We start from the raw sequence: 21,152 nt of genomic DNA on the forward strand, positions 1-21,152 counted from the left end.
GGACTCTCACGCAACATTAAACCCTGGTGCTGGCAGTCTGTCTCCATAGACTGGTTCCCAAGGCTGTGTATAGTTTAGTAGTTTTATGCTCTTGGAAAACTGATTTATGAACAATAGCTTTATGTTTGTTTATGTGTAGAGTTTATGATGTGAAACAAAATATGTATTTTTCTCAGAGGCTAAACAGAACAGCTCAGCTCTCAGTCTCCAAATAGCATCCCAGATAATTTATTTTGTTGACAGCTGGTACAATGTGCTGCTAATACAACAGTAGTTACTACACATTAGCAGCCGTACATCAGCTGCCTCAAAGCACTTTGGCATGCTCCAATAAATAAGTTCCACTATAAAGCTCAGGGCAGATCTCTCCAGCATGCAGCAGCTCCAGTTTGTGAGAGGTGAAAGTTTGGTGCTTGGCCAGAGGAGGCTGGCCATATCCATCAGTGATCCAAATACTGAGTTTAGGATTAGAGCTTCTTGTTCCCAGCACTTCATCTTTAAATAATCTTGTAGGAAATGTCTTGCCATGGCAGGTGTGTCTGACATTCCTGAGCTCTTGTGAATGAAATTAAGAGAACCAACTTGGTGGGTTTTTCCTGAGCTTGCTACTGGGTAACTCCAGCCCAAATGATTGCAGAGGAAAGTTACAGAGTTTTGAGAAACCTGTCTGAAGTTCCAATATCCAAGGATGTTGTTTAGTGTTTTCAGTAATGCTTTCATCAGGGACCATGTGTTTCTTTACACTTCCACTGACCATGAAGGTATAAAGAAACACATGATCCCTGATGAAATGCATTACTGAAGTGCACCTCCACCAGCTGTGAAGGTACCTCTTAACACAAAACTGTTCCCATGAATGGTTCTCTTCCCTCTACAGCTCTTTGTAATTAACAAAACCCCTTCTTACAGAGGTGTCTTCCCAAATCAGACCAAAAGATAGACATTACAGGCTGTCTGACAGCTGGTCCATCCACAGAAAGGCAAAAGGAAAGAAGAGAGACATACTTAGAGATTGCAGATTTCTTTTCCTCCTTCATCTTCTTTTGTGGTTCAAAATTCACTTAATCTTCTCTGAGGAAGAACTGTGGGAGGTGTGAGCCCCTTGCCTGTAACCTCAGAGGCAGAGAGCAGGCAGAGCCAGAGCTGAGCTCAATGAGACCCTGCTCATCTCTCCAGGTTTTTAAACCTTCTACATCCCAGCTGGGCCCATCCCCCTGATTTGTGAGGCCATAGGAAAAGTGTACAAGAATTTAGACTGTTTCATGGACTCTGGCTTTCCCCAGCACTATCAGTGCCTTGTTGTGCATCAAGGGGCAGAAGCTCCCTCATCTCATCCCTTCTCAGTGGCCAAGTGTGGCTGCGGAGTGACTCTGCTCCTGTCTCCCCCTGCCCTGTTTGGCGCAGCTGCAGCCTTGCACATCCCTTGGCTGTGCTAGAGCAGCAGCAAGCACCAAAACACAGTTCATTGGAATATTACATCTGGGTTTATTACTATTATTATTATTATTTTAAAATTTATTTATTTTATTTTATTTGTGATTAATTGGTTCAACATCAGAGGATGGGCCCTGGTGTATGTGCTGCTTTATTTATCCCTATCAGGGATAGGGAAAAAGGGGAAGGGAACAAGCACCCTAACAATCTGGATTGAAAAACATTTAAATATTTAAAATATCAGATCTGTTTTAGTGTTTCTTTAATAGGACGCATCCACAACATCTCACATGAATCTGTGGACTATGTTTAAGACTAAAACAAGCATTTCTCACAGTGATGGCTGGACCATCTGCCACTCTTCCCTAGTCCTCATGATAAAGTGGTTAAATAAGAAGGAGCCACTCAGCATCTGCCAATTGTGCTTTTCCAGTGACCTTTCAAAAAACTGACTTCTTTTTGACTAAAAATAAATTTTACATTACCAAGCCAATGAGGCAGACTTCCCTATGTATTTTGAATAACATGGTTGTTTTGAAATGTCTCTTGGCTCCCATGTAACAAAAGCCTGATGGTAAAAAAAAAAAAAGGTGACTTAAACTGGTTCTGATTATTGGCTGATACTCAAAATACAGTAAGACAGTTGAGCTTCTGTGCTATCCTGTGACATGCCATCGTTAGCACCTCATGAAAAGAGGAGAAGGGAGAATAAAATCACCCAAACATTTCTGGAAACCTTCTTTCAGCCACTTTTTTTATTCAGGAATTTTTACTTTCAGAGCACCTCTGCTGCCGACTATTTCCCCGTAATGACGTGTCTAGACTTTGATGGAAAAATTTCCAGGCAGCTCTTATTTCTCAGTCTTCTTTTCTCTTTCCATCCAGGGGTGAGCAGTTGGTGTGGTGATGATGATGTCCAAAATGGGAAACAGACTCTGAACTGAAGCAGTTCCTCGAGGAAAGCCTTTCCTTTGGGGGTTTGTTGTGCACAGATATGTATAAACATAAAAGCCTGGCCTGAAGTAGGATGGTTTCGGTCCTTAAAAGAAGAACTCAGTAACAGAGGTGAAACTGCAGAAGCAGGGAAAAGGCAAGGTAGGACTTTGAGGGTGCCAGACTGTAATGACTTGCTTTCTCAGTTTCTGGCACACAGCAGAGTTCTCTGAAGAGCTTTCAGAGGCAGAGTTACACAAGCTGGTGTGTCTGCATGCAGTACCATGCTAACAGACTGGAAACTGGGATCCCAAATGTGCAATTCCTGCTTTATATCTGTACATAAAAATGCATTTGCAGTACGTGTCTGTTGAATCACTGATATAATTTCAGACGTCTTCTCTACAATTTACAGACCATTTCTTAAAGCCAGACCAGTTCTGTTGTATCTTTTGAAAGTTATAAATACTTTCATGATAAATAAATTTTCCTGGGTTTTGTGAGAACCAAATGGCAAGATGACAGACCTGCCAGTCTTGCAAATGTAGATTTTTTTATCAAGAAGGAGCACTACTACATGGTAGCAATATGTGGTTGCAAACTGATCATGCTAAAGGGAAAAGGCAGGAAAAGTGACTTCTCTCAGCTTTGCTCAGTTAAGGGCTCAGCTTCACATTTTCCTATTCTTTGGCTTTTCTCCAATTTCTGTGGTTTTGAGGTTTCCCCCCCCCCCCCCCCGCCTCCATAATCAGACTGATATCATAGGGATTTGAATGGAAACTGATGCCCTCAGCTCATCTCAGTGCCAGAATTACAACAGTCTCTTGTTCCTAATGGAAAAAAAGATGTAAGATTTCCCAAAACCCTAGTTCATGTGGTGAGTGCTTTTCTAGCCTACATGCAGAGCCTAGTGAGATGCCTCCATCTAATTTCATGAAACCAGATGAGAAATAGAAGAAAAGTATATGTTAATGTGGTATGTGCATGTGTAAGTGTTAACCAGGTCAGTGTTTCTCTGCTGCCCCATGAGGCCTTGCCTCTGTCACCTTGGCTGTGTGAAGAAAAGACCCCAGAATGCTGGGTTTTCCCCAAAGGGAGCCAAACCACTGTTGTTTTGGGGCTCCACAGTGACCCTCTGCTGTGTCAAGCTCCCTGCAGACACAAGCAAGTATCTAAGTTTTGCTGAAGTTGTTTGGTACAGTATCCATTCCTTTTGGGGGTTAGCTTGTTGGTTTAAAGGAAGGTTGACCCCAAATTCTACCATCTAAAATGAACTATTCCTCCTCCATCTAGCAGCAGGTGAAGGGAGGTTCAGGAGATGGTAGGACTGGTAGAATGAAACTCCTCTAAAGGCCTTGTGCCCTCTGGCTTGGGTACCCTCCTTTGGAACCATCAAAGGTGGGCTGACAGAAATGGACCCTGAACCATTTTCAGATATGCCAGATGGATGGATTATAGTGTTAATGTCGTTCACCCAGAGAGAAGAAGCTGATGGATAGACCCTGTGTGTCTTGGCCCTTTTAGCATATTTACTTCCTTGCCAAAACTTTGGGGAAAATAAACTCCTTTTAATGGAAGCTTGCCCAAACAACATCCAAACACTGACACAAATCTCTGTGTGGCAAATTTGAATCTACCTGGCTTGCTGGCTCACTGTTTCAGAAACCAAGCTACAGTGCAAGCAGTGAACAAGGGGGAGTGTGACGCTCCCGCCTGATGCAATGTGAAGTAGCTGATGCAGGAATGTGCACCAGGGAGCCAGCTCAGTAGAAATCAAGACCTACTTTAGCATCAAATTATGTATTCTCAGCTTTTAGAGGCTTGGCTTCAGGCCGTTTTTTCATATTTAGCTCACTCTGTGCTTTAACGGGAGCTGAGAAAGTTGCTGACTCCGTCCTGTGAAACCTCAGCCGCCCGGACGAGGAGCTGACCTGACTCACTGCCAGCGTCATGCTCAGACCTACTGCCTGTTCTAAAGGCACTGAGCTCCTGTGCCTGACCCCATGTGAGAGCCTCTCCCCACCTGCAAGACAGATTAACCCAAGTCCCTACCAGTTCTAGGAAAATAACGTTGGCTTGAAATAATGGGCTTGATGTGGGTCCTTTTCCTGGGTGCCTAAGCGTGAGTGGATGGCTTTTCCTCCTACGTGCACACAGGTGCTCTCCCTTTGGAAAACATGCTGGAATAGTAGATCCCATTTATGGCTTTTTGTTAAGCTTCCAGCCTTAAGGGGTAGAAGTTGCTTCAGTGAAAGGAAACTGAGTTTTGAGGTGTGTGTAGGCAGGACTCCTGCCTTGTTCTTGGGGATGCTAAAGTTGTCCAATATCTGGGGCTTTTTGACTGTTGGGTGTGCAGGAGCTGAGGGAAGAAGCTGTAGGTGGATGCCTGCAGGTCTCTCCTTGCTTCCATCCTGATGTGAAGGAGTCCCCAAGGAATGTGTACTCCTCTTGCAGCTGCTGAGATTCACCCCCAGATCCACCAGCATGCACAGCAAAAAAGTGTCAAATGTGTCAAAATGAGGGACAGGAAATTATTTATATACTATGTGTAGGTGCTTTCTGGATTTCTTTGGAGATATCCTCTCTGCCCTCAATTCATTTCCTCCTCTCCTGCCTCCCATGCTCCCCCTTGCTGTCCCCAGCACCCCCCTCTTCCCTCTCTGCCCCTGATGAGTTCCTCCTGCTCCCAGGAATTGGGGCTGACAGGCTCTTCTGCGGCTGGAGGGATTGGCCTTGGCAGCTGCACAAGAGCTGGGGTGGTGCAACTTGGGTGCCCTCCAGGCCCCTGACTCACTGCAGGGGGGCAACCACATCCCTTCTGGGGAGATGAACTGGTCCAGTTTGAACTCCAGGCCTCTTTCCACCTCTTTCCCATCCACTTTTGGATTTTAGGATTCAGAGTGGAGAAAGGTCTCTGAAAGGGACCAGGGCTGCTGATGGACATCGTCACTCCCCTGCACAGCATTTGCCACCTGCTCTGCATTTGCCACCTGCTCTGCTTGGGAAAGGCAATGTGGGTATTTTTCTCTGCCTGATCATCTGAGTGGTGTTGCTTTGGCATGACACAGGGGTGACTGTCTTTGCCCAAGATAAAGATTCCTTGCAAGCATGAATCTCTCTTCCAGAAGAATGTGACTCATTTGAGGTTTGCCTCCACCCTCTTTGGTACAGTCTGCAGCTGTGATTTGCTTTGGAGCCTTTTTTGGGTTTCTTTCACCCCAAAACACAGGTTGACTTTGAGAAGTGGATCTGTGTATCCTGGGCCATATTCTTCTCCCATGCAGCATGTATGGGCTAAGTTGCTCAGATCCCTGGAGGCCACCTCCAAGTTCTCCTTTTGTATTGAGTTCTCATGTCAAATGGGTGTTAAAAACCATGGGCATCTACTCTGATTTTCTGTGCTTAGCATACACCTCAGGGTTCTCTCCAGTGTTTTGCTCCAAGCCCTTAGTCTCTGGCTAGTCAGGGATATGGGTTTGTATCCAAGATCTCAGGTGGAGACCTGTCTCTGTGACTAAATATTGGCAGCGACTGATGATAAAATCTTTCCAGTGCATAGAAAGGCTTCCAAGGAGACTTCAATTGACTCCACTGGTCAGCCCCAATGCACCACATAGAGGGATCTAAATCAGTAGCTTATTTTGCTATCCTTGTTGCTGCATACTTGCTTGATTTTAAGTCATTGCATTCATTTAATGGTGTTTTTCTAGATAGTTGATTATTACTTTATGGCATACCTTGCTGCCCTTGCTGAGCTTTTCATGCTCTGTCTCCTCATTTTTATCTTCTGATGCTCACTCTCCAAGGACCTGTGCTTCTGCCTGAATAACATGTTAACCTTTGATATCAGATGCTTGTTCTTTTACCTCAAGGTCCCAAATCACCTCTGGTGAAAGCTGACATTGTCTTAAAACCTCTGAATCCAATATAGATGATGTTCTGGACTTGGAAACAGGAGGATGCCTGCAGATTTGGGCCTAAGCTTCTCATCTCCCCCATTTGTGACTAGAAATGCTCTAGTACCTTCTCTAGCCACCTCATCATCTGCCTTGGATTTCAATGCATCATAAAGGGAGGAAAAAAAAGCTCTTCAGACCATCCCAGCACCCCAGCTATAAAAGGTTTCAGCCAGAACCAGTTTGTACTGATTTAGCAAAGCTTTTGGAAACCTTAGAAACTGCTGGTCCAAGGCTTGCCCCTCCATGGTAAGGAGACTCGTGCAGCTCGGAGCCTTTGAGGACGTGCCCAGCGAAGAGGGTGCAAACACTTGATGGTGAATGTTATGAAATCTGGAGAGCATTTTAAAAGGACATTTAAATATTTAACAATGACAGAGTGGCTCAAAGAACTGCCTGGGGAATAGCTCCCAGCCCCACTGCTGGAGTGCTGTTTGTTAAGAAAGGTCAAATAGCAAACTGCTGATGACACACACACTGAGCCAAAAGTCATGTTCTCTTTCAGGACGGTGTATCTGATCTGCTCAGGTCAAACAGTCAGCCACGGTTTTGTCTGCCTTGTTGAGACAAGAACATTTTAGGAAGCTAAAGCTATGACAAGTATTCAAAACATATCAAGGAGACTCCAAACTGTCTCAAACCTGATTTCAGGGCAGACATGAGAAATTATGACAGCATTTTAATCCTTTGTGTGATATTTTAAAAACTTTTCCTGAAACCAGAAGGGCTGGAAGGTTTGCTTAAAAAGAAGGGGGAAATTTCACCTAATGTGATTTAAAGCAGCCTCTGAAAAAGAAGTGAGGGCTCCAAAATCAGTAAGTTTGAGCTCAGAAGAGGAAAAAGAAAAGTGTTTCTTCAGATACAACCAATTTAAGTGTAGAAGCTCTACCTCGCCAGGTGTTCTGTTTTTGTTGGTGTTCACTATCTAGACAAGTTTCTTTCTGAAATGCTGTAGGAACTTCTCTGTTTGCTCTCTTATAGTGTGATATTTAAGGAACTGGACAGTAAGTAATTCTGGACTTCAAATAAGCCCTTGATTTCACTTTAGGCTTCTCAAGCAGATGTGACAGGTGTGTAGGTCCATGGTAAGCAATGACAATCATACAGATATTTCCGGCTATTTTTGTAGCCACTTTGTACCTCTTCCACAGCATTAGGACCTAATTCTCACCTTCCCCTCAAATATTCCCCAATCACGAGACACTAATTTTGGATTCATGATTTAGATCAAATAACAGGAAGAAATTCTTCACTATGAGGGTGGCGAGGCACTGGTACAAGTTGCCCAGAGAAACTGTGAATGCCCCATTCTTGGAAGTGTTCAAGGCCAGGCTGGATGGAGCTTTGAGCAACTTGGTGTAGTGGCAGGTATTCTTGCACATGGCAAGGGGTTGATGTCTTCTAACCCAAAATCTTCTGTGGTTCTATGCTGCAAATCACATGCAGCCCCTTCTTGCATTCACCATAAATACAAACCAATGCCTCCCACAAGCTTCCCAGAAGGTCAGGTGCTGCACTGTCATCTCACAGGAGCTCCCAGATCTATTAATCTGTTAATGAGGCATCACAGCTTTTTCCAAGCTCAGAAATGTAAGATGACTTTCTGAGAGTCTTGCCCTGTGCATTCCTTTGCAGTGTTACCATTGCATCGACAATTTTTTTTGTCAGAGGCAAGACACTCATCCACCTGCAAAGGCAGAAGCTGAAAAAGCTCTTGGTGGGAGAAGGTATTGGGGAAGGAGAGGAAAAAGCCTGGTGAAGGAAGATTTGGAGGTAAATTATTATTTTTTTACAGGCAGGAGCAGCTGACAAATCCATCCTGTCTGTGCTTTTTGTGTGGCATTACAAAATTAGAAAGTTGTTTTTCAGTGAACATGAGACTGCTGAAGAACAGAAACTGAAGTGCTGTAAATAGTGCTGGGCCCTTTGAAGCCACAAAGAGGAGACTGTTCTGCTGGGAGATGCCAGGCCTGGGAACACGGGTCTCCTTTGTCCGTGCGTCATTATGCAGCAGCTGGCGTGTGCTGAGCACGACTCCCAGATTTGCTTGTGCTGCTAACTCAGGACAAAGAAGAGTCAGAATTCTCTTGGCCACCACTCCCAGGCAGCCACTAAGTCCTCCAACCCACCTGGCTCAATCAGGCAATGGTCTTCTATGGATACACGTGGTAGGGAAGTGCAAGCAAAATTTGCTCAAATTATCTGAGATAATAGTTTAGGGATAAAGGAGTCCCAGTTCTTTCTTTTAGGAGATACAGGTTACTCTCTAATGTCCTTGTCACCAATGCCAATGGATTTTGCACTGGGGATGGTGGCAGCTGACATGAGCACCACCGTGGGTTGTCCGGAATTCCAGAAAACAGCATTCCAGTGCCCTGTTTGAGCAGTTTGGCTTAAAATGTAGCTGAGGAAGCAACAGACACCAATGGGGTTAGTCCTGAACCTGGTTGAAATCTCTCTGTGGATATACCCCAAGGGCAAATAACAGGGTACTTTGACTGGATGCAACTCCCCAAAAGTGTCGCCTAATAAGAAAGGGTTGAACAGAGCCCAAACACAGGAGACACCTGTAGAAGCCCATTACATTTTGTCTGGTGCAAATGCATGTCTTCGGGGAATTTAGACCTCATCCTACATCACTGTCTGGTTTCTGGATGGATGGTGTCTCGCCTTGAAACCTGGAGCTATTTTCTTCCACCAGTTGTCCGTGGCTGTGCCTCAGCTTTGCACAGCCCCTGCTCAAGCTTTCAGTGTTGAAAGCAAGGAGGGTCATTAAATCCCACTGACCTTCAAAAAAGTCCGAAATGAAACCCTAACAATGTTTTTAATAAAGGTCCTGGCTCTGAAGAGTTTTGTCTCATATACCTCCTGCCAGATAATGGCACAAGAGATGCTTGTAAATGGGAACTTTATTAAACTTTATTAAAGGAGTCACAGGAGCAAGGGCTGCACCTTTCAGCCTTGCCATAGCAGAAGCACTGCAATAAAGCTTAGTTTTTAAATTAGGCTATGGAAAGCAGGTTTAACCACTCTCAGTGATTTTATCACACCTCTGCATGGAAACATTTTCTTAACTAATGAACACATGGTGAAGTCGTTAATTGATTGTAGGTGCCTGAGAGCCTCCGTGCACTGCACTGATTAATTGCCTGCTCAGCTCTTAGTCTGTGAATGGCTGCAGGAATTAATGCCCTGTGGAGGCAAGCCTGAGGACAGACAACCACAAAACAAGAGGGTTAGGCACAGTTTCATCAAGGAACAGTAGCCAAGATCTGGGGGAAAAACCTGCCAAGATCATCAGCTGAAGTAAGTAACTCAAGAAGGAGCTGGGCAAGTTTCCAGAGCTGCAGAGTATGAGGTAAAGCCATTAACGGGATTTTTGGTTTTAAGATAATGAGAGATTGGTTAGTGATTGGGATTTCCTGGACTCCTGAGGCTTAGGAAATACTAGAAACATGGATGTGGAAGGCTGGCTTTGGGGAATTGGGCTCAGGGGCTGCTCTGTGCCAACAACCAGCCTCCTCTGGACCAGTGCCCTGCAGAAGGAGGTGCCTGGCAGCATCTGAGTCACATTGGGGCTCTCAAAGCAAGAGAGGGGTGAGCTGCCCCATTTGGCCTGGCACTTGACAGCTGTGGGGCAGCAGCTGGTGGTCCATACCCAGAGGAGGATGGAGTTACCTCCAAGGCAGGGGGTCTTCCAGCTATTTTTATTATATTCCTCCTTCTTCCAGTTGTTTGGACAAAGGAGGTTGTGCTTTTCAGGGACAAAGCTCACAAAAACAGTGACTACAAGAGCACAATGAGGTGTCTGCTTACAGATTGAATCTGTTGGGTGTTTAATGCCAAACTCTGCCCTTGCATTTGGAGAAGCCATAGAGAATTTTTTCATAGTATGTGTTTTCTGACAGTGTTGTGTGAAAAGAGGGATTGCATAAAAATGAATTGACTACTGGCTGTGGGTTCTAAGTCCAAGCAGAAATGGTCAGTGTGTGCTGGCAACCTGCTGAACAGCCAGCAGGAGCTTGGATGATGATGGATTAGCTGTTTTATTGAGCTGCTTACTTGTCTGTGCCCTCTGGTTCCCCCTGTGTATCTGCCTTCTGGGGCCTGGAGATGACCCTCTCAGATTCCACCAGAGATCTGTCATTATGCTGCCCTCTGGAGCATGGTGGCCTCTGAGCCTGGGAGCCAATGTTTGCCATGCCCACTAGGAGAGGGAAGAGAGCCCCCCAAATCCTCTGATTGTTCTCTTCTTGTTATTTTTCTAAAAATTTGCATGAGATACAAATAGCATAAATTAACAAAGCCCATCAGCCTAAATGAAGAGATTTATCTTGCAGGTGAGCCTGCAAGATGGAGTTGGGCTTTTCCTAGAGCACCTGATTGCAATTGGATTGTGTCAAACCTGGTACAAACATGTACCTTTGCTTCCGGCTGCGCAAGGGTTAATGTGATTCACAGGTATCTCATACCTTTAAGTTTTTTCCATTAGTAGATGATCATTGCAAATCTCTTGGCATGCTTTGCAACAATCACCAACAGATCAAATAAATATTAATAAAATAACTAGCTTTTCAGAAAAGGGTTAAACCACACTACCAGCTGTGTCTTCACAAACACTACAGCATCTGAACTGCAAAAGTAATGTTCAAACCCCATCTGTAATGGAACAAGTTGCTTTTATGGCTATGCATAGAATTTCTGTCTTCAACTCCCTGAGGAGTTTGTTTCATCTTGGCATTTCTCAGTGTTAACCAAGGCTCTTTGACGGATACTTGGGAGTTTCAGTTACTAGAAACGAATACTCAAATATTTGTATGCATTAGCCCTTGTTAAATTAAAACTGTTTTAATCATGGGCTTGTTGCTAGAATCTTAATTCCTGTCTTGACTTAATGTAATCCTGTACCATAATACTTTAATGCTGAGAAAGCCTCTGCCTGTTCCATTTTCCACCACCCTTTCCTGTAGGAGGCACGCCTGCCCTATGGGGATTTAGGAGCACACTGGCATATCCTCCTTAGTGTCAACAAGGCTGGCTAATTAGCATGCACATGAAAATATCAATCATCAATAAGGTTAAAACCAGCAAATTCTTCCCAGCTGCAGTGATCCTGCTGAAGCAGGAGAGAAGAAATGGGAAGGAATGGTGTAGGATGGGAGCTGTGGAGGAAAGCCCTAAGGCAGTGGAGGACAACATTAGTTGCTACATCATTCATTAGGTACATGGTGGAAAGTCAGTAGCAGTGAGTTTTGCAGCCTGGAGGGAACTGGAGATTCAGGCCTAGAGACTGGTCCCTTATGGTTAAGGTTCAGATCCACCCGAAACTCTGGAGATTAAAAAAATTTAAGGACAGAAGAAATGATGCTCACCTAGTTTTGGACGGAGTGTGAAACTTGAGCGATTCAAAAGGGGTTGGTTAGGTTTTCTTTTTAAAGCCATGAAGTATTGAATTCCTGTTTTGAGGAAAAATTGACTAAACTTTGACCTTCATTGCCTTGCCAGTCCAAGTTTCCCACATTCACACACTTGCTTTTCCTAGAAGAAGTCATCCAGAGGAACAACGTGCCTTTTGTTAGGAGCAGCCGGCTGAGTTAAATAATGCTGCTTTCAGACCCCTCCACGGCACGGAAAGAGCTCAGTGCCCTTTTGCTTTGCTGTCTCACATTATCTCAAGTTAGGCTGGGCTTTGCAGGCTATGAGCTGACAGACAGGAGGTCTCAAGCCCTCTGAAGAGGTGTATTTGTTTTGTTAAGCGTGCACTGAGCAGGTCTCAGCTGAAAGCCCAGGGAGATGCTGCCCTGCAAAGCCTGGGCCTCCAAAGGGTGGCTGGGGAACAGCTGCTGGGTGGGATGAGGAGACACCAAGTCTGGAGCCTGACACCTACTCAGAGCCACTCTCCACAGCACTTGAGAGAAATAGAGATAGAAAAGAGCTCTTTTTAGGGTCTCTTTTGCCTCAATTTGTGCCTGGGCACACTTAGTCTTGGTCATTTTCTTTTCTTTGTGTCAGCTTGGCTTTGACTTGTTTTCTGCCTCTTTCTAGCCAGCCCCTCACATCTATTTCTGCTCTCATCTCTTTTAGAAAAATAACTTCTCTCCTGGTTTCCCTCTTCATTTTTTGTGGTGGTGGTGAAAAGAACCATCTTTTCCCTTTTTGTTTTTATGAAGAATCACTTGCTGCTTCCTTTTTTTTTTTTTTTTTTTTTTTTTTTTTCACCCTGCAAATGAGGCACACTAATGAGGGCACACACCAGTGCTCGAGAAGTAGGAAGCTTTTAACCCCCCCGTGTGCCGGCTCCAATTTGTGTAACGAATTTTGGGGCAGGTGTCCCGTGTGGAGGGCACAAACAACGCCTCAAAAGGCTCATGTGACATCAAGGGTGACACTTTGGTGTCAATGCAGAGACTGCTGCAGGTGCTTGGTGTACGTTACGGTGTCTTGCCTTAGCAAACCACTTGTGCAATCTTTTAGCTGAACCACCTGGATGAGGCTGAGAAGGGAGTGGAGGGGACTTGCAGGTGCCAGTGAGTGAGATTTAACTTGTGTTAAGTGACTGTGCATCTGCCTGTCAGTCCTGAGACGCCCCTTAGGAGCTGCACTCAACAGGAAGGATGATTACAAAATGATAAAGGCTAATGGGCTGTGAGCTGCTTTTGACCAAACACCGGGATCTTTCAGCTGCTTTGTAAATCATTCACATGCATTTATGGAAATGTTTTACTTCTATTTTGTGATTCCAAGTATTGGATTAACACTCTAAAATGCTAATTTTAAATGATATTTTGGCCTTTGTCATGATCTAGCTCTAACTGAATGATTTATCTGTGATACGCATGTGGATAAAAATTCACAGTTGATGAATTAAAAAGCAGAGGAGAAAGGACACTCTATGTTTTTATTGCATTATAAACTCCTTAATGACTTCAGAGCTTTAATACCACGTGATTAAAGCTTTAATAAAATAATTCATACTTCTCTGCACCCAGTGCACAAGCAGCATTAATGCTGGCCCATGTTTGGGGATGGATGCTGCAGTTCAGGGCTTTGCTCCTGAGTGTTGGGGTGTGGGGCTTCTGCTGTGTTAATCCAGATTTTGTGTGTTTTAAGACCTTCTGCTTCCAATCTGTCCTGCCTGCAAAAGACCAGACCCCACAGACTCCTTGCTCTTCTAGCAGTATTTGCAGCAGTGAGAGGAGTGATTTGAGGGGATGATGATTTTTTTTTTCTGAGCTGGTGCTAGAGGAGACAAGAGTTTTGAGGTCTTAAATGCACTATAACACAGAGGGAAATCTGCTGTTTTGTGGGCATGGAGACCTTCTTGAGTGCAGTGGTGATTGAGGGGACTTAAAAATGTAAGAATGACAGAGAATAAGGCAACTTCTTAAAAAATTTTTTCAGTGGCACTTCCAGTGACTGCCCCCATTTCACTGCTCCATCAGTCTGTGCCTGTTCAGTGCTCAGCTACAACCTCTGTAGCAAATTTTTGAAATCACAGCAGGAGCAGAAAACAATCTCTGTCCTCTTCAAATGAGAAGATAACAGCAGAGGAGAAGTCAGGGATGGCACGGGGAGCAGATGCAGCGTGGCAGACCCATGTGCTCCAGGTCAGCACAGCCCTGGGCGAGCATGGGCTCCACTGTTTGCTCTTCCTAATGTGATTGCTGCCCTCAGATAGCAAGCTGACAGGCAGTTTACAACATCTCCTCACTAGGGGCTTGCTTGCCAGTCTGTGCCTGCCTGCTCAGCCCTCGCCTCATGAAATCTGCGCTTAAACATATAGTCCTTCTGCAGGGTCTTAATAGCAAATCTATTGATGAATGTTAGGTCCCTTTTCCTCTTTCATCTGGCTTGCTCTCTGGGAACTGTGCCACACCGAAAATGGGTCATGTCAGAAAACTGAGGGATTGAGGAGGACTATGGCAGCTGTATCACTAGTCTGATTTTGCTGTTTTGGTCACATTATGTGACTACTTTCTAAAGGGATGCAATGAGCTACTCAGTCCTCAGTACAACAGAGAAGGACAGTTTTAATGTTCCCTGTTCACCATCCTGAGGAATGCTAAGGGAGCTAGAGAGGGCAGGGTGTGGTGGAGACCTGCAGTGCAGTTTCAGATAATTCTGATGGAAAAAAATATATGATCATTTTGGTGCATCAAAATTCTGCCACATTTTCTGCTGCTGAATGCAGCACTCAAGGGGAGCATCGTTGCTTCTAACAAAATACATTGCTTTAAAACCCTCAAACTTATTTATAATTATCAACTTGGAAACCAAAGTAGGTGACTTTGCAGATGTTGAACCAATCCAAGCTGAAAAGCAGATGTTGCTGCAGATGGCATGGAACATGATTTAGTCATGACGACAGCAAAAATATGTGGGACACCATTCTTTATATCACCCTTCAGTATAACACATTTTTCTAACCATGAATGTTATTTGTGGACTTTTTCCAGACCACAGTCTGCATATAATATTGTCATCTTACTCAGCCTGGCCAGAGTAGTTCATATAAAGCATTCATTTAATAGTTTGAACCAAAAAGGCTGTTGCTAAGAACGGGCTTTGTATCAAGCCCTGATAAAAAAAAGAATTTTTTTTTTCTTCATATTTGTGAGATGTGTTTAGTTTATAGGTGCTGAGTGAATATTTCTACCCTCAGTAAGAGGTTCCAGGGACCAGCACGTTTTGTCTTGTGCTAGAATGAGTTTGTACATATTTAAAAAGAAAGCAAGCTCCTGAAATTTGTATGCAAGGAACACAGATGGTGTATTCTAGTCCCCATGCCACTGTTCCATGAGGTTAACAAGCCTCAATTTGTTCTGAGCACTTGCCAGGAAGTTTATTGATGCCTGTTGCTGATGAGGAGGTTTAAGCACAAGAGCTGAAGGGCTGAAGCCTGAGGCTCAGCCCTCATGGCTCTGATGTGGTGCCGACTTTGGCAGCTGAACTCCATCTCTGAGCCTGCCCGTCCTCAGCCAGGATGGGTTTGTGCTGCTTGGTGCTCACAGCAGGGCTTGGCCAGGACATGGCAGCACCTCCTGCTGCTCTGGGAGCCCAGTGTGCCTCCCCTGACCACCTTCTCCTGGCCACACACTGGAGTTTTCACTGGGGGTAATTTACTGCTGTGGCTGTGCCTGGCAGAGCTTTCTGGCTGCTTCATCTGCTTTTCTCACCTCCATCCTGATCACAGTGCTTTGGTGCTCAAGTCAAGCCAGTTCAGAAAGCTGAGCAGGTTGAACTTGAGGAATTTGTCCTTTTTCTCCTGCTCCCTCTCTCTCCTTCTGTTTCTGTTGGAACTGAGGGAGCTCTGGTGCTAGATTACACCCAGCTGGCTGAGGGATCCACAGCCTCATGCAACCAGGATCTGGGTCTAGTTTCCAGCCCTACCTGGATTTGCACAGCTCAGCCTGTCCAAAGAAAAACTGTATGTGATGGGTGGAAAAGCCAGGGTCAATGGCTGAGATTTTTTTTCTTTTATATTTCCAACTCTCAGTATATTTACTGCAATGAGGTTTTTCTTGATTAGGATCACAGTACAGTGTAGTAGTAGATCTGTGTCCTGATACACAGAATTTTTCTGCATGCAGTCACTCCAGATGTTCAGACTAAAGATGTTGTGAGTAATGTTAAAGTATCTGTTTTTTAAAAATAGATTTTCATATGCTTAATTGTTCTGTCAAAAGGTGGAGGGAGAATAGATGGTCATGAAAATGAAGTTATTCAAATTTTATAATTTTGTCCTTGTCTTTGAAAAAAAAACTCACCACCACCTTCATCCTGAAGTATGTTGTATCTCTTCTGCAATCTTCCCACATACACTTATTTCCCAGAAAACGTAGCTGACTTTAAAACATTTTATTCCATGACAGGGCTATTCACACTGACACAGCAATCTCAAAAACAAAACCACTTCTGAATTAGGCAATCTGTTACCTGTTTATTTTTATGGTGTAAAGCTTGTCTCCTAGAAGAGGAAATCCCTCAGCTGAACAGTTTGCTTTGTGAGCAATTTTTTGGTAGGGGAATTTGTTTGCTACAAATCGTTGTAAACAATCTTACATGCCTGAGAAAGACATCACCTGCATTTGCTCTGATTGAAATCTCATCTGCCTGGACTTTCTGGTTTCTTTTTTTAATTTTTGCACCAAAGTTAAATAATAATCCTACATGACTGTGTAGTGTTACTAACTGGCTAGTGGGTACGAATGCATTACATATAGAAACATAATTAGACCAAAATCTGCATTACAAGAGGTAATTAAAATCACTACTGCTGATGTGACTAATGCTATTAAAGCATTAGTGATAGGTCAGGCCCTGCTCCAACTGGCAGCTCTATTCAGGGCCTTTCCATACAAACTGATGAGTGCAAAAGTGCCTTATTAAACTGTGAGAAGAGATGAAAAATACCTTAACATGCTTTCAGAGGGGATGAGTGACACACAAAGCTGGTGCCTGTGTTGCAATGGGAGCAGCCACTGGTGCTGCTGTTAGCCAGACAAAGCCAAGTTACTCTTAAGCATTCCATTAATTAAAAATAAATGCATATTAGGAAGCTCTGCAAATCCCAGGAACATGAAAGAGGAGTGTTTGCTGAATTTTTGAGCAGTGAAATAACACTGCAAGTCCTGGTGAGACAGGGAAAAGCACAGTTGCTGCTTTGATTTCCCTGGGGTAGCAATGGGCACTAAAGCAGGTGAGAGATGTACGGCCTGGGGAAAATTTTGTCCTGAATTTTTATAATTTAGAGAGACGCTGTCAGGTCAAATATGCTCTGCAGTGAAATGTTATTAAAGCTAAAACTCAAACCCTTTCCTTCTGAATTGAATTTTTTTTAAAAAAGTTCACTCATTTCTTCTCCCCTACTCTCAAAATCTACTGAAGTACTTCTTCCCCTCCACTTTTGACAGACCTCACCGACAGTGCTTCATCCAGCTCTGAGCTCCCAGCACAGTAAGGACATGGACCTGTGGGAGTGAGTCCAGAGGATGGACACAAAGATGGTCAGGGGGCTGGAGCCCCTCTCCTGTGAAGACAGCCTGAGAGAGCTGGGGTTGCTCAGTCTGGAGAAGAGAAGGCTCCAGCGAGACCTTTCAGCACCTTCCAGTAACTAAAGGGGGCTCAGGAGAGCTGGAGAGGGACTTTTTACAAGGATATGTCGCAATAGGACAAGGGGGAATAGCCTTAAACTGAAAGAGGGCAGGTTTAGAACTTCCACCCACTCCCATCCACCCTCCTGGCCAGGCCTGGCCCTGGACATGGTTGTGTCTTACAGGCCCAAGGAACGAGAATTGAAACACAATAGACGTCCTGAAACAAAGAATAAAACCAAACAGTACAGAAAGGTAACTGTAAAGGATGTAACTGTAATGAAAGGTAAATGTAAATGATATTTATACATGAAGTATAATTTAGAGGCATCATCAAACAAAAGATTAAAAACTGGATATATAATAGTTTTTCCCTTAAATAGCACTAATTTTTTAATGACAAAGATAACAATATTTTACTGCATGTAAATCTGAGGTGAGAAAGATTATCCACACAAGTCATGTAGAAAGTGTACAGTGCATTTACTAATTAACTGCAAGAAAAAAACTTCTTTTTTTCAGGACTGCTGGTGATAAAGGCAGACCTGCTAAAGGAATTTCCATGTAAACACACATTTAGTAAGAACCTTATTAATATATCAATTCTTTATTACATTTAGTATTTCATCATATGCTTACAGGACCAAGATATTTTTATTTTGAAGCACCTTCCCCTTAGTAGCAGCATCTGTGTATATGGGTGTACACATGCATTTGTCCCAACCAGGGATAACCTTCTCAACCTTCTCCCAGTTCCCTTCTCTCCAAACAGGAACTGCATCTTCAATCTCTTTGTTTTCACATATATAGTTATCATAACAATGCTAACGAGACTTTGAAAAATGTCTTCCGTCCTCTCTTGTCATAAAGAGTTTGCAAGCTGACCAGATTTTGAAACTCATCCTAAACAGGGGACATTTTTGATGCTCTGGTAAAGATTTTTGCTGCAGGACTGATGGAGCAAAGAATGACCACCATAAGCTGGACCCTTTAAAAAACCAATGGCTGTATTTAATGAGAACAAATTAATCTGCCTCCTCCCTTCCAAAGATAATGCTCAAGGTGCAGCTTAATCAACTGCAGGACTAAGAGAAATATTAAAGTAATTGCAATTCCTCCTTCAGATTTTTATAAGAACTCTTCCTGAATATTCTTCTATTCAGTTACTCTCTAACTAATATCAGCAGAGTATCAGTGATGATGCACATCCCCCACACCAGCTTCATTAAATCATACATTCAATTCATCGAGTTCCCAAAGAACTACAAAGTAGCTCTTCTTCAGTAGATAAAGAGGAAGATAAAGGCCTCACAGGACAAGCCAAACATCAACTGATTGAATCATAAAACAAATCTTTACAACTAGCTTGGATATTAAATACATTACAGATATCTTGTTAAAATACTTTTTCCTCTTACTTTATAAAATACAACTTATTTTTTTTATGCCTAAATCTCTCCTCCTGTTTCACCTTCAAATGCCCCAAGAAAAACAGACCATGAACATGCTCTAGCAAAGCACTAGTAACCTATTTGTCTCCTGATTGAAGAGTCACCCCCACGTGCCCAGGCCATCCCAGGGATTCTGTGTAACAGTGCACTGGGTGTGGCAGCATTGGCTGTGCAAAGGAGACACGGCAGGAATTCATTCCCTCATTGGAAACGCTGCCTCTTGGGTTCTTAAGAGCATTTTGACCCCTTCCCCTTACTTTTCACAAGCAGAACTGAGATGATCTATTTTTGGACTGTTTTACTTCTTAACAGCCACTTTCTCTAGACTGACAACTTGGAGCACTGTGCCTGATCAGACAATGAATGTTTACATGTGAAGGCCAGTTTCCAAACTGCTCCATTGTTCCCAGCGTCGGGGGTGAAGCCCCGATGCCCATCAAGACAAGAAAGCAACAGAAGAGGAAGGAAGGATTTCCTGCCTGGCAAGAGCAGTCCTGCTTAAATCAGAGATGGAATTAACCACCCATTCAAACACATGCATGCAAAACACTGACACAGATTGCCTGGCTCTGTCTTGCACAGGATTACCAAATCCCAGTGAACCATGTTTAATGAAACAGGGTGAGATGATTCCATAGTGCTGGCAACACAGCAGGCAGAGGAATGATCACAGACTGTCCTTTGTTTGTTTGTCTCTCTGGAAAAACATTCATTCTGTCGCCATCCTCTGCCCCGATGCAGCTCTTTGAATGTGCTAAGGTGCTTGAGAGATTCTGGGGGAAAACTTACAGCCTGGCTGTCATGTAGATTATGCTTGCTTGGCTGATTATAGAGAAGGGCATGTATTTTCATTAATAATTGTGCTCATCCTCAGCTTTAGGGTTTGTACCTCCAGCACGAGTACGGTGATGCTTAGGCACTTGACAGCATGGTAGATGTGAAGATCTGCTGCAAAATCTGAGGGATCTCTTTGGTATCCATGGCAATAAAAGACCGACCTGCTGGCAGTGTCCTCTGCAGCCTAAGGAGCAGAATGAGGGACAAGACACAATTACCATCTCAAATTGGCTTCTTTACACAAGACAGGATTCCTCACATTGCTGTCACCATGCAATTAAAAGGTTTGGGAAAGCAACAGAGGGAGAAAACACTGAGAACAGGTAGGACACAAAGTTCCTTTCAGCAACATAAACAGGAGTGTTTCCAGAGATCTCTACCCATGTCCCCTTTCTGACATGCCAGAACTCCATTTTCATCAAGGTACCAGTGATCCCATGAGGTGTCACTACAACTGGTTTGCTGAGGACAGCTACAGATTTACAGGAAATGAAGATACTTATCCTAAATTTACTACCATGTGCCCACACGTCTTTCAGTTCAACAAATCCAATGGTTCTAACTGTGCTCTTTGTATTTCTTCTTTGACACAGGTGCAGATTACATGGAAATGTGTTCTTCTGCCAGTATTAACCTGACGTATTTTTCTTCACAGCTTAACCCACCCTTAAAAGTCAAACTAGATGCATGTTACAAACCCCATCTCCCTCATGTCTAGTTAGCAGGCTTGGGATTTATTTTTTCTCTGCTTTTTACATGAAATTTTGCTCTGTACTATTCCTCTAATGCTAAGTAAATTCTCACTTTCAAAATTAGTTTTTAAAAAAGCTGCAACAGAGAATTCCCTTCTCCTTCCCCCACAGCAGTTACAGGAAGGCTTTGTCTAATTCTGTACTTTCACATACATACAGATGCATTTCAGTGACAGCATTGTGTGCATTTTCCATACCCAGTGAACTAGGCCATTATAAGATCTCTTACACAGCAGGATATAGTCAAAAACTTTGTTCCTTTTTTTAATTCCTATCAAAAGTAAAGGGACTTTCTGTAATTATAATCTTTCAGAATGGATTCTCTTTTCACGAATAACACAGTTCTGATGTACAGACCTGTAGCCTAGCCACAACTCATGGTGTCCGTGCAGTTGTATCTTTCAACCCTTTACTGCTTAAAATTATCCACTGAGGGCCAACTCCCTTTCAGATTTCCCTCATTCTCCTCTAGTTGAAGATTCAAACAGAAACAGAAAAGACACTGTTGATATTTGTGGCTATACCAGCTTTAAATACAGGGGGCTCATAAGGACATAGTGAGAGTTTTTACCAGGGCCTATAATGACAGGATAAGGTGTAGTAGTTTTAAACTGGCAGAAGGTAGATTTAGATTTGAGATGCGGAAGAAATTTTTACGAGAGTGATGATGCACTGGGTTCACGTCATCCAGAGAAG

General features: G+C 43.6%; 1 protein-coding gene across 1 annotated transcript in view; it reads right to left on the minus strand.

Moving 5' to 3' along the window:
* Positions 1-17,672: 17,672 nt before the first annotated feature.
* The window catches only part of VWA8 (von Willebrand factor A domain containing 8), a 177,731-nt gene continuing 174,251 nt past the window's right edge, over positions 17,673-21,152 (minus strand). The window contains exon 45 of the mRNA XM_083854746.1: positions 17,673-19,888. Coding sequence (XP_083710872.1) covers positions 19,780-19,888 — 109 coding nt within the window. The 3' untranslated portion in view covers positions 17,673-19,779. The remainder of the gene's footprint in view (positions 19,889-21,152) is intronic.

Source organism: Zosterops lateralis (genome assembly GCF_965231275.1).
Source record: "Zosterops lateralis genome assembly, chromosome: 2".
Lineage (NCBI taxonomy): Eukaryota > Metazoa > Chordata > Aves > Passeriformes > Zosteropidae > Zosterops > Zosterops lateralis.